This window comes from Pelodiscus sinensis, chromosome 21 (genome assembly GCF_049634645.1).
Source record: "Pelodiscus sinensis isolate JC-2024 chromosome 21, ASM4963464v1, whole genome shotgun sequence".
Classification (NCBI taxonomy): domain Eukaryota; kingdom Metazoa; phylum Chordata; order Testudines; family Trionychidae; genus Pelodiscus; species Pelodiscus sinensis.
This window is the reverse complement of record NC_134731.1, coordinates 8,690,149-8,703,786: the sequence shown is the minus strand read 5'-3', so window position 1 is coordinate 8,703,786 and position 13,638 is coordinate 8,690,149. Positions and strand designations below refer to the sequence as shown.

Sequence of the window (13,638 nt, the reverse complement as noted above, 5' to 3'; positions counted from 1 at the left end):
GGCATTTCTTTAGCCTTCGAGTGTTTTGTTACTTTGTTACAAGAGCAAAGCGAGGTTGGATTAGCACCTTGCATTGCCGCTGATGTTTTTGGAGGCTAAAGTTCAACTTCCTGTACGGTCTCAAAACCCAAGAGCATAGCCCACTGAGTGGATTACTTACCACCGTAATACTCGTTACTCTTCTGATTATTTTGAAAAGGCCAAAACTTGACCTCTTGATGTGTGGTAAATAATGCACAATTCAATTCCTGATGTATAAAAGTCCTTTATGGTATTAAATTATGTATAAACTGAACAAAATCCATCCCCCAAATCTCCAAACAGCTAGAAACAGGACAGTCTGGATTACGATATATTCAGTTGCACTTGGATTTGACCATGTGATTACAACGTCACACTGTGTGGCAATAGCTTGCATACACGGCAAATAATGTATATCTTAACCCCCCCCCCCCCATCGTCCTTTGCTCTAAGGTCTCATGTTACTGATCTTGTGTTCTCTTCAATGAGATTCTGTTTCAGCCACGTGCTGGGAGGACTGACCACAAATCTAGTTATAGTATCATGAGCTTTTGTGGGCACAACCCACTTCTTCAGAGTCTTAAAAAATAATATTTTTGTTAGTCCGTAAGGTGCTACAGGACCACTCATTGTTGAAGTTTTTTTAAGTTACAGACTAACACGGCCACCCCTCTGAAACTTAAACAATTCTAGAGTCCGACAGCAGAGACCTCCCTGCGAGAGATGGGGGCACACAATTGGCTTTGATTTCAAACCTAGCTCTTTCTTTGTCCATTTCCTGACAGTATATGGCGCCTTCCAGGGAGCCTTAGGGAATATGTGCATAAAGTATGGGGACATCCAGTTCTTTTTAGAATTTTTTTAAAATTAAACACACTGCACTGACTTCTGGAGAGGAAAATGAGTAGTGCACCTCTGTGTACCATTGACAGTAAAGCTAAGGGCTGACTTGTGCTGGTCCCTCTGTCTTCCTAATGTAAGCCCAGTAAATGCCCATGCCCAAACCGTGGTCAGATACTGATTTATAGTCACATTCAATGGTTGTTACAATGACTAGATACTACATAGTGAGTGCATCTCTCTAGTGACAAAACAGATCCTTGAGGAGATCCAGATGTAGGGACTGGATCTGGTACTGTGACTAGAAAAACGTAGCGGTTCCTAAACATCTCAAAATAATGTTTGATGGGGTTCTTACTAGCAATTAATAGGAGGGAACTTTGAGGCTGGATCGCCTAGAGCTTGAAGAGTCTTGTTACAATTGTCTCCTAAGCCTTGGTATTAGTCTGTTCTCATTCATTGATCTGTTGTTGTAAGGGAGGAATGTGCTTTCCGTGTATGTGCTTTTTTGGATTACATCTTCTCTAGTATTTTGAACCTCAGACCACATACATGAATGCAATCCCCTGCTTTCATGCATGTATCTACCATGGCCTATGCCATTCTAGTCACTGCAAGGAAATAGATGCCCCTTATTCCTTTTCTGCTCTACTTATTGTTTTTGTTGTGGGAAATCCAAACAATCAGTTTGACATAATATAATAGAAGAATTTAATTCCTAAGATGTGCTTGTTCATTCCCATAGCCAGCTTAAATAGTAAAGTTTGCTATTGTGTGTATATTTCAATTCCCTTATCCTCCTATATTCATTTTTCCTTTTGCACTTTTTTGGGAACCAGCTTATGGGCTGCTGATTAGAGGTAAAGGTTTGGCTATCAGGACTTGGGTTCCTTTTCTGGACTTCCTGTGGACTTGCTGTGTGGCTTGGTCGCTTGTTGTCTCTACTTCAGTTGACTCATGTCACGTGGGGGTGCTTGCATTGTGGCTTGAGACCTGCTTTCTGTCTGCAATGTGCCATGAGGCAATCTGATGAACTGTGCTGTAGAGATGCAAGGTACCTTGCAAATTCACTGTGTTTCTCTTTGAGATGTTGCTATTTGCTTCTTGCGGTGGATAAATACATTCTGGTGTACTCGTCTCAACAGCAGCCGCTTGCTGCAAGCTAGGTCAAATAGTGAGTCTCTTCTTTTTGAGACAGAATCTCATTGGCTCTTTCTGGATTGTGCAACAAATTCCGGGCCAGTGAATATAAATGTGTGGTTGCTGGTCTAGATACCGGCTCGAATGACAGTTCTTTTATTAGTGCTTTCACTAACCAATCTGTAACTAACTGTGGTTGTTTGATTACAGAGGGAACATCCCCACGCTAAACAGGTATGGTACTCATCCTCTTCTAAGGTTTGAAAAGAAAGGTAGACTAGAAAACATATAGCCTAATATTTAACATGTTAGCATGTTCTGTTTGTAATTCTTACCCTTCTGTGGTACTCTCTGACCCATAACTGTATTCCCTATCTATCCTCTCCCCTTCCCTCCCCCCTTTTTTGTTATTTTAAACATGTTTTCAGCTTCAAAAAAACTTTTTAAAGATAGCTTTGCATGTGGCAAGCTAGAAAACTAAATTTGCTAATGGGCTCAGCTTTCCTGATGCAACATACAAAACGAGTATCCCAGCAGAAAACTTTCCTTCCCTTGGATTATGGCCACTGACACTCTGATAGGATATCACAATGACATAGATGTTGAATTCTAGGAGAGCCAAAGCCTGGTAGGTAAGATGAAGCGTATTCAGCGCTGCTGTGGTCTCAGACTTAGAATTTGCTGATGGGTTCCAGCACATCTATCACCCCTCATCCACTCAATGACGGTACTCCTTAATCAGCTGACAGCATGTTTTTGTTTGATTTTTAGATATTTAACTTGCCCTCCCCCCATTTCTCAATCCAAAAATGTTAGTGGTTTTGAATAATATACAAACATAGTAATCATTTTTTAATGTTCTCACATTAGAGGGAAGAAATGTACATGAAAACAGGTGTCTTGGAAAACTTTGCTATTTCAGAGCTCAAATGCCTACCATTTATTATGGTTTAGCAGCGTGTTTAGCGGGGGAAAATGGTATTGAAGGCTTTCTGATTCCTGATTTGAGATTAGGTGCAAAATCCTAGAGTTGTTTCAAAAGCAGAAGCTGTTTTAATATATAACTTTTGATTGTTGCACTTAGAACATGTTCTTGGATGTGTTTGCTAGACTTTGTGCTTTTTAAAAAAAAGAAAAACTCCTAAAATTTTGAATTTAGCATTGGGAATCTATCATTTGGTATTTTGAGCGTACTCCTGTGTGTAGGAATTCTGCATGTTGCTGTATTTGGGCTCTTTATTTCTTCCTGCTGTAAAATTGAGACCTGATCCAACAACACAAATTAAGCACGTGCTTGACTTCAGTAGGGTTATTCACATGCTTAACATAAGTGTGTGCTTAAGTGTTTTGCTGGTTTAGGGTCCCTGCTGGGGCACAAATATAAAAGCAGAGATGTTATATTTCTGAACATTTGGGTGAATGAAAGAGAGTGATATTAAACACTGTCCTTGTCATGGATGTGACCAGTTGATATCCAGCAGTAAGGTGTCTCTTTAGAGCTAACGTATGATCCATGCCGTATGATGTAGTGGGGCATATGACAGAGTGGCTTTGAAAACTTGCTCCCTCTGGGTATGTCTAGACTACATCCCTCTGTTGAAAGAGGGATGTAAATTAGGCAAATCGAAAGTGCAAATGAAGCGGGGATTTAAATATTCCGTGCTTCGTTTGTATAATTGCATCATAGCGCTTTTTCGAAAAAGGGTATTTCGAAAGTGAACACCAACTAGATGCGGTTCTTTTGGAAAAAATTTTTTCGAAAGATCCTGTACTAGTACTTTTTTCGAAAGAATCACGTCTAGACGGTGCTTTCACTTTCGAAATACCCTTTTTTTGAAAAAGTGCTGTGACGCACTTATGCAAGTGAAGCGCGGGATATTTAAATCTCCACTTCATTTGCACTTTTGATTTGCCTAATTTACATCCCTTTTTCGACAGAGGCATGTCATGTCGTCTAGACATAGCCTCCGTGAATTCAGATTAGTCTGCGACAGACCACCCTGAATAAGCAAAACGCTTGTGTAAAAAGATTTACCAGAAATTCGTTACAGAACAGGAAAAACAGATCCCAGTTGATAGTGGGAGGATGCCTAACTAATTTTCATAGAACTCCTTTCACTCAGGCTATGTCTACACTGCAGGTATTTGTTGGCAGAGAGTATGCTAATGAAGCACTCTTTAGCATTTGTCACGCTGTCATTTGCATATTCTCTGCTGATGCTTTTTCGCAAGACCAAGCAATGTAGGTGGGTCTGTTTTGCGCCAAAAACCCCTTTTGCGCAAGCTCCTGTAGACCTCTTTTTTTGAGGCATAAGGGATCTTGTGCGAAAGGTTTTTTTGCGCAAAACTGACCCGACTATGCTGCTTGTTTTTGCGCAAAAACTTCTTACACGAAAAGTGTCAGCAGAGCATGCTGTCTGCCGACAAATACCTGCAGTGTAGACATAGTCTCGGTGTGAGTGGCTTTTTCTGCCATCCCTCAGTTTGAGGTCACAAGTTTTGAGAAAAGATTCAATATCTTTTGATAGGATGGTATTTAGGGCCCAGTTTGTTCCCATTGAATTCAATGGGAAATGTGACATTGACTCGGTAGGTTTGTCTACATCGTACTTTAGCCAACACCAATGGAGTGTAAAGTTTCACATGAACTAGCATGTGGCATGCTGACTAACCCGTGTGGATCCTGCTGGGGCATGCGAAAAGCTTCCTCGGACTGTTTAAAACAGGGCTAAGTTAGGTTTCATTAAGGAACTTGATGTGAGTGCCAGCAGGGTTCACGCAGGCCAGCTAGTGTGTGACATGCTAGTGTGAACGAAAATTTACACCTTCTCTAGTGTAGACTAATACAGCCGTAGACAAATCCTTGTATGCACAGGATCAGACTCGGGGCGGATAATAATGTTGATAGTTCCATTAAGATGACCTGCTCTCCCACTACATGGAAGTCTATGTAGTGTCTTCCCCTTATTTCATTCAAATTTGTTCTGATGGCTCTGATTGAAATAAGAAATTGGCTCTTCGTTATGAGCAATATCATCGCCCTGGTGCGTCTCATCCTACAGTGGGGTTTTTGATATCAGTCGCAATGTCTGACCAAGGCAGCTTCTGTTTACCTTTGCTCTTCCTTCCCTTTCATTGTCCTCTTGCCTTAAATGGGTGCATCCCATAGCCAGCAATTTGAATTATTCAGCCATTCCTACTTTCAGGCAGTCAAAACCAATCAAAGCGACAGGGTAGAAGTGGCATTGAACTTAATGCAAAGAGGTTTTTCTTTCTGAGGAACTGGTCAAATTAGAAAGAGGACCAAATTAATCATTGATTGAATTAAGTGGAAGGCACTGTAATAAGACACTGTTTAGCATATGAAAGCAAGTGGTGAGCATGTGAGAGAACATGGGTCCCAATAGAGCGTTCTGGAGAAGTCACTACACCACCATACCTTCTCTGGGAGTTTGAGAGAGCCTAAGATGATGGAAGTGTTTTATAACCTCACTGACAACATTTTGGAAAAGGAGGTGGGGTTGGGAGTCCGACCAAACCTATAGCAAGTGTCCCATGGCATTGTCTAACAGAGAGAATAATCTATTTCAATACATGTTTTAATGTTGTTTGTAAAGATTTACTAAACCTTTCAAATGCCATAACCTTAGAATCATTCTTGTGTTTATCTGTGAATGCTTCATCTGTAACGTGCATAGCATAGGTACAGGAGAAAAATGGCTTTGGCATTGCACAGTCATCTTTCACTTGTAAGCGCAATTCTTAAAGGGGAATAATGGTATTTCTTGACTGCTGCTTTGTTCCAAGTATGTCCAAGTAGAACGCAGTTCTGTTACTCCGACTACCTGGTGTACGGCCTTGTTCCAGTGAGTTTGGTGAACTTACAGCTTGGTAAAGATAGCAGAGCAAGTTTGCCACCCCAATAGCGAAAGGGTTAATTCACCTGCAGCCTAGTTGCACTGTGTACATTTCAGCATTTCAAACAATTGCAAAACAAATACAAAAAAATTACCTTGTCTCCCCCTCTCTCCCCGTCCAGTCCCCTAATAATACTCTGCTTGCATTGCCATTTAGAATGTCCTTCTCCTCCAACCTCAATCATTACGGGATGGTCCATGTAGCAAGTGTGAGTGATGTGCTGCTGGACAACTCATTCACCCCACCGTGCCAACGGATGGGCGGAATGGTCTCCTTCCGGACATTTGAAGACTTTGTCAGGTAAGGATATGGGTACTGGGTGTTCTGGGCATGCATTCATCAGTAGAGTATTCAGAGAGGTCAAAGGTGATCAGTCATAGCCTTTTGTCTTTTTAGTACCCAACTTCAAGTCTTAATAGAAATTCTGAAATTGCCAAATGTTGGGGGAGCCTTGCCCCTACTTGTCTGGCTGGACTAGCTGGAGGTTCCACCCTAAAGAACAGTTTGCATCCAATCACAGAATCTTGCATTTTGGCAGTCAGGGTTCACATAAGCATTTAAACTTTGCTTATTGGAGTTAAGCCCTGCTCCCCAACATTGGATGTATGTTTGTGCACATGCACATATAGATGGTCTTAAACCTTCTGGGCTTGTGCATCTATCTGGAAATGCCCCACAAAGCAGAGCCTATGAATTTTCCACAGGACTCACCCCAACAGCCGTAAGAAACCAGATGTCTGCAGGCTCCTGATGACAGGTGGTGGAAGGGTCATAGTCTCGTCTTTGGGGGGTGTTGTACCACAATGATATCTGTTTGTTCAGGGTGTGTTGGCCCCCATGCATTATGAAACACACAAAGAAAAAGCCCAGACTATGAGCCAAGAGCAAAAGACGCCAGCTGTGTCGTGATGAGTGAAATGTCAAGAGAAATGAAACAGAACACTGGAGTAAACCGCACAAGCGATGATACATCTTTTGATTAAATGCATTCAGTATCTATCTCTTGAAGTATACTGATGCATTACCCCTGGGAGAGGGGCAATTGCATTGGGCTGTCAAGGCTCTCATCGCAGGCTTTCCTCCGTTACCTCAAGAATGATGATACGGACACCAGCAGCTTATATATTAAACAATATAGCTAACTTGCTTGCGTGCTTTCACAGAAGTTTAAGTCCACCTCCTGATTTTAAAGCTTTTGTACTGGACAGTGTTTCCATTTAATCAGCTCTGAAGTCTGCAGACAGGAGGAATGATTTTTTTTTCTCTCTCTCTGCTTCATGAAGATGGTACGGGTAGGGTGACTGAGTGTACTTTTGGAGCAGGTGAGTTGGGAGTAGTTTACCTACAGCTAGTGTTTCTTGGCTATGTTTTAGAATCTTTGATGAAGTGATGGGTTGCTTCTGTGACTCTCCTCCCCAAAGCCCAACCTTTCCTGAGGCTGGCCACGCTTCCTTGTATGAAGAAGATAAGGTACGGTGTTCCTTTCTTTCCAGACTCCTTGCATGTTGCAGAGATAGAAAGTGCATTTTTCCAGGTTTTTGCACACTCTGGTCTAGACTTTTTTGCTGGCTTCAGTGGGATTTTTTTCATTTGTGTTAGTGGGAGGAGGATGAGTAGCCCCTTGAATTTTGTATCTAGTTTGTTTTTCTGCTGTAGGGAGTTCAAAGCCACTTGAATAGATGGGCTTTTTCCTTATTCCATTCTAACCACGGGGCCAGACTCTTATCGTGGTTATGTCCAAGTAAATCCATAATCACTCCCTTAAAGTCAGTGTAGTGACTGAAAATGTGGTCCCTTGGCAGTGGAACCTGGCCTTCTAGACGTGTAGGAAGGTTGTCAAGAGTGTTTGAACCCTTTCTTGTAGTCAGACCTTCATTAGTCTCTGTTTAACGCCCATTCTGGATACCCTCTGTGGCATTTAGTTCTTTATCTCCTGTTCTGCTTCCCGTGCCAACTCCATTTGGGGAGGAAAGGTGAAAGGAGTCCCCAGATTCAGAGGGAATAGCTGGGTGATAATAGTGATGCAAGAGGCACTCTCCTTAGAGCAGGGCTACTCAACTTCGGAAGCCCCAGGGGCCACAATGATACTCACAGCACATGCCGAGGGCCGCAACTGAAGTGTGGTTGCATATACATGCAAATACACGTGCAAATAGCTTCTTTCACACTGACGGGCATGAATACAAAGATTAAGGCAAGACTACACAACACGCAGGCCCCATTTAAGTCAGTTCTGCTGATATTAATACAATGCAACATTTACCCCATTTCCACCCCATGACAGCACTTTTAATGAGCAATGACAGTCCAGGAATGTAACTACTAAAATGCATCTCAACAAAAGACCATTCTATTGACTCGCCGTTGTGGAGCGTGTTCCCAGTGGAGGCCGTGTTCAAAGAACCCCACCTGCAGGCTGCATGTTGAGCCCAACGTAAACTCAAACTGCACTGCAGGCCACAAAGAAGTGGGCTGGGGCCGCATGTGGCCCACGGGCCGCATGTTGAGTAGCCCTGCCTCAGAGGGACAGGCAGCAGCTCCACAACCCTCTTAGCAGGCTGGAAGCTTTGATGTGGAGTAAATCATTGCACGAGTGGATTTCACACCAGAGCATTTGTCCTGATGTTTGCGTGTGGGATAAGTCTAGTCTCATTCGTTCTCGCTCTCCTCTGTAACTTCCTCCTTCTGTGCTATCTGCCTCCCCCTAGTCTTAACCAAGTACTGTTTTCTGTTGATTGATACCCAGTATGTGCAAGTTCTTGAGTATTAAGCAAGTTAGTTTTTCATGGCTCTGTTTTAGCTGAGCTTCCATAATGTCCTATTGCACTGCAGCTGTGAAAATATGCTGCTTAGCTTCCGTGCAGGGAACTTCCCTTCCCTTTTGAATTTTGCTACTTTTGTTGGTGCTAAAATTCTCCCTGTGCCCTACAAAGACATTGTAGTAATGCTACATACATGCAGAATCAGGTCCTTTGTATTCCTGGTGCACCCACACTCCTTTGAAAACCAGTGTTTTCTGTCAAAACAGTTTAACGTGCGTGAGCCTTCAGGAGAACTTCAGAATGAAGCTTCAGTCTGCTGTCGGTGGACATCAAAGATCCCCCAGTAGTGTAGGTGAGGGTAGGGATTTCCACAGTGTTTTAGGTCAAGAATTTCCCCTTCTTTTACTTTGGTTCAGCCTGCTGGTTAGATGCTGACCTCTTTCCCAGAGGTAGTTGCATTTTATTACGGGTGTATTTGTAGCTGGGGAGCCTTTCTGATGGAGAGGTTATAGAAATGTAACATTTTTGTTAATAATTGATTTATTAGGCTTGCTTTCTTTCAATTACAGAATGCCAGAGACGAACCCATTCACATCCTGAATGTTGCGATTAAAACCGACTGTGACATTGATGATGATGGGCTGGCGGCCACGTTCAGGGCATTCACACAAAGCAAGGTGAATGGGTGTTCAGCGTGAACCTACTTACCAATATTATTGTGACACTCTAGGGCAGGGGTGGGCAATAATGTTTGACTGGGGGCCACTTCAGAAATTTTTTAAATGGCCCCGGGCTGCCCCAGAAGGGGGCGGGGCCTCCGGCAGAAGGGGCAGAGCCAGGACACTTCTGTGTTGCCCCACCCACAGACCCTGATTGGTCTGGGGGTGGAGGCGCATGCAAAGTCTTTGCCCCCCCCATCTTCTGCCAGAGAAAATCACCAGCTATTCAGAACAGCTGGTGGTTCCCTCTAGGTACCTGTACCCAGTGAGAGGAGACTTCACATGCCCCCCACTTGCTGACCCCAAGGCCTGGGGGCAAGGGGAGTGGCAGGGCCTCTGTGGGCTTGACTGGCCTGGGGGCATGGGGAGCGCGCAGAGTCTCCTCCTGTCCTGCCAGGATCATGCAGCGCTTCTAAATGCCATGCACTCCTTGCAGGGTGGGGGCAGGGCAGGAGAAGACATTGCACGCTTCTCCCCCCCCCCCCCCAGACTCTGATTGGCCTGGGGGTGGGGGGAGTGGCAGGGCCTCCGCGGGCCAGATCAACTTGCTTGATGGGCTGGATATGGCCTGCAGTGGCCCGTTTGCCTACCCCTGCTCTAGGGAGACATTTTCTCTTGGAAAAAAGTTGTGTGCATTTCCCAGATATCTTGCAAAATAAATATATAAATGGAACAGTGAAATGCTTAATTTATCAAATCTAAAACCATATAATTTCTCTAATTAGATGTAGCTACAGTTTCCTCATGCCTCTGGGGAAGGAACTGAATAACAGAGTGCCCTTTGTGTTGTCTAATGGTGCATCCGAATCCATCAGCTGAAAAGTCTTTCTCTTTAGTTTCTGTTGGTAAATGCTACTTATAGTTTTAAATGAGTCTGGCGAAGCTTTGCTATTAATCTGGTGTCTAAAGGAGCAAGATACACTGTCCTCCCCCATGTCAGCCTGAACTGCATCAAATAACTGTCATTGTCCCAAATTATGCAGTAGAGTTTCCAATGTAACAAACGTCTAAGATGACATCAAAATAACTTGTGCATGTGGCATGACATCCTTAATCTAATCAAAATCAGTAGTACTTGTTGGCATGGTATCATCTCCATCTCCACTAGCTTGATTTCTTTGGCACTGTGCGTATCTAATTAGTAAATTTGGCTTCTCTCTTCTTAGAGCAGGGCTTCCCATTCACTTCAGCGATGGACTAGGTTCGACATTTGTGGTCACTCTGAGCTAACACGAGTTAGCAGCTGCTTCTCTGTATCATGCCTTTTCCCTCCATAGTGGGCCTTGGCTTCCCTTTAGCCTGACATGGAAAACCCCTCTACTGTCTTCCCAGTGAATATCCCGTCATGCACGCAGACCCTGCAGACCCCATGACAGCTCTGACATGGCCCTGAGCGGGATTGTGGGGAGTGTGGTTTCTAACCCCTGCTCCCTACTGGGAGATGGCAAAAGGGGCTGGTAAAATAGGTGTTTCCTGTGGGCTGTGTATTGAATGCGGTGACTTCTGAGGTTATAGCAGTGCTAGTCATTAGGTAACCACATAACAATATGCACAATACAACTCTCCTTTCCGTACAAAGAGCCGAATGAACTGGAAGCGTATAAGAATCCCTGTGTGCGTTCAGTCCAATTCTGAATTTAACTGTCTCTTTAAAAAAGTAAAACAAAACTAGTTTTGTTTTTCATTTGCATGATTGTGCTCCAGGCGTTTTATGGAAGGAAAAAAGAAATAAAACACCCCCTCACATTAAACGATCATATAGGTTGATCCAAATTGTCCAAATAATCTTCCAGTCCCAGCATGTTGTGTGTGGCTTTTTTTAATAGGAATTAGGATCATATACTTGTAAATGACTTGTGGCGGAGATTGAGGCAGTCAGTGTAAATGGAGTTTCTCCAGGTGCTGCTGCCTAATCGCTCAGTAATAGCTGTGGACTTGCTGTGAGACCTACATTATTACAATGTAATCAGAATCCTGTTGCTATGCTGTTATTGTCTGCCACTTGTGGAATTTTAAAAGCAATAACAATTTTTGCTTTGTAAATCATGGCATTATTAAAGTTATTTTCTTCCTTTGCCATGAATATAGTCCCTGATGCTCATTTTCAAAGGGCTTAACCTTAGTAAAACATTTCAGTCCATGCCAGAAGGGATGGGTTTGTTCTTGGCCATGCTGAGGTGTTTTTTCCCCCCTTTTCACTCTCCTTTTCATTTTAAATTAGAAAGGGGGGATGGGGTGGGGAAAGAAAGCAGAAACAGGAACAAAATGACCGTGAGATCTAAACTAATTTCAAAGGGACAGCGGGCATGATAAACATCATGGGCAGTATTCACCTACATTTTGGCTCTGGGCCACTTTACTGACTTAACAATCTCTTTGCTATAAATCATATTTAAAAAAACCCAACCCAACTTTTTTTTACTACTCCTGCCGTACTCAGTCCTTTGTCCTTGCTTTGTCATGTCATCTTGTCTTTTTTTTCCATATAACCGTGTCACAGACTCATCGGTCATACCTGCGCTTGGCTGGTACGGTCCCCAGGGGGACCCCCCCCTCTGTGCAACAGCCCATTCTGGGGGTCCACTCTCTTGGGGATTAAGCTGCTCCACCTCCTTAGACTGCACCTCTCTGAGCCTCCAGCATGTCTGACGCTCTCTTGCCATGGGCCCCCGCTTTCTGGAACCCCAGGGCATCCACTCCTAGAGGGAATAATTCAACCCTGTTCTCTAGGCCAGTGTTTCTCAACCTTTTTTTTTATAAAGTACCCCTTTTAAAAAAATATAAAAAAATTCTAAGTACTCCCAGTACCTACCTTGCAGACGCACACATGTGTTTTTCTACCATTGCAACACATTTGTTTAAACAACTTAATCGTAGCTGGGCGGGCGATGAAATGTTTGGGTGTAAAAAGTACAAAAATAATAAAACCAAAACCAAAATTCAGTTTTCTCCAAATTTCAGTTGTGTGGACGTACCCCCCAGACTTCTCTCGAGTGCCCCGAGATTACTCATACCACTTGTTGAGAAACACTGCTCTAGGCCACAGCGAGACACAGCCAGCATAAAACAGGCTGGTTTATTGAGCATCTGAACACCGCATAGGAGCACTCAGGGCCTGTAGGCCTTGACTCCCTCAGCAAAGGAACAATTACAACCAGATGGGCTCTGCCTGCTCCCTCTGCCCCATGCAGAAACCCCCTCCTTCCAGAGAAGCCTCCGATATCCCTCTCCAGCAGCTCCTCCCTTGTCCTTTGTCTTCTGTCCAGGTAAACAAGGTCGCCTGGGCCCCCCTCTTCTCTGCCTCTCCTTTAACCAGCTGGTCAGATCCCTGTGGTCTTCTCTCCCATTGTCCAGAACTCGCTGTGCCTCTGAGCTGGATCTCCAGATCACCAGTCACTGGGATCTTGTTCTCCAGGCCACTGGCGCGGTATGGCGGGCTCAGCCCGGTCTGGCTGGAGCAACTGGTTAAGCAAAATGTTTAACGGGTTAACTTTGTAACGGGAATTTTACTTCCCTAGCTTCTATGCCAACCTTCTAATACGTGACTATTTTAGACTATGATAAAATATTCCCAAACCCAGGATGATTTTCCATCTCGCTCTTCTCTTCCCACTTTCCATTCTTAACATTGTTACTTCTACAGTCTACATCAGGGTTTCCCAACCTATGGGTCTGGACCCAAATATGGGTCGCCATTACATTTCAAAAGGGTTGCCAAGTGTGTCCCCAGGTGGCTGTGTCCCCAGGTCGCTCTGTCCCCTCTTCTCCCCCTGTTTTTGAATTGCCTTGGGTCCCCAAGTCTTCCTGAATTGTCAGAATGGGTCCCTGTCTGGAAAAGGTTGGGAACTGCTGATCTACATTAAGGCCCCATCCGTCAACCCTTTGTAATCCTTGCTGGCGTGAATTGCTCCATGGATTATTTGCATGTGTAAAGGCTGCCCTTCAGAGCAAGGGTTTGTAGAACTTAGGCCTGTTGATACTGAAGTCTTTTTGGCAGGATAATATTGTTTATTATTTATCATACCATGCAGGAACCCCAGTCACAGACCAGGACCCCTTAATTCTGGTGTTGTACCAACACAGAACAGAAATGTTGGTTTTTTAAAAAATTGTTTTTTTAAAGTTTATCCTCTACAGACTAACTTGGCTACCCCTCTGAAATCTTTATATTGGAACATGCCTTGCAAGCCCATGCGCTTGTATAAATTCATGACTATGTATACTGCTTTAGATTATTG

At 43.7% G+C, this 13,638-nt stretch overlaps 1 protein-coding gene across 10 annotated transcripts in view; it reads left to right on the top strand.

The window, feature by feature from the left end:
• The window catches only part of ACACA (acetyl-CoA carboxylase alpha), a 229,179-nt gene that overhangs the window by 87,010 nt on the left and 128,531 nt on the right, over positions 1-13,638 (top strand). For 7 of the 10 annotated variants that reach the window (XM_075904774.1, XM_075904770.1, XM_014581353.3 and 4 more), the window contains 4 exons: positions 2,212-2,235; positions 6,076-6,219; positions 7,293-7,389; positions 9,251-9,358. In XM_075904774.1, coding sequence (XP_075760889.1) covers positions 2,212-2,235; positions 6,076-6,219; positions 7,293-7,389; positions 9,251-9,358 — 373 coding nt within the window. The remainder of the gene's footprint in view (positions 1-2,211; positions 2,236-6,075; positions 6,220-7,292; positions 7,390-9,250; positions 9,359-13,638) is intronic. The other 3 variants (XM_075904771.1, XM_075904768.1, XM_075904767.1) reach the window with 1 other exon arrangement.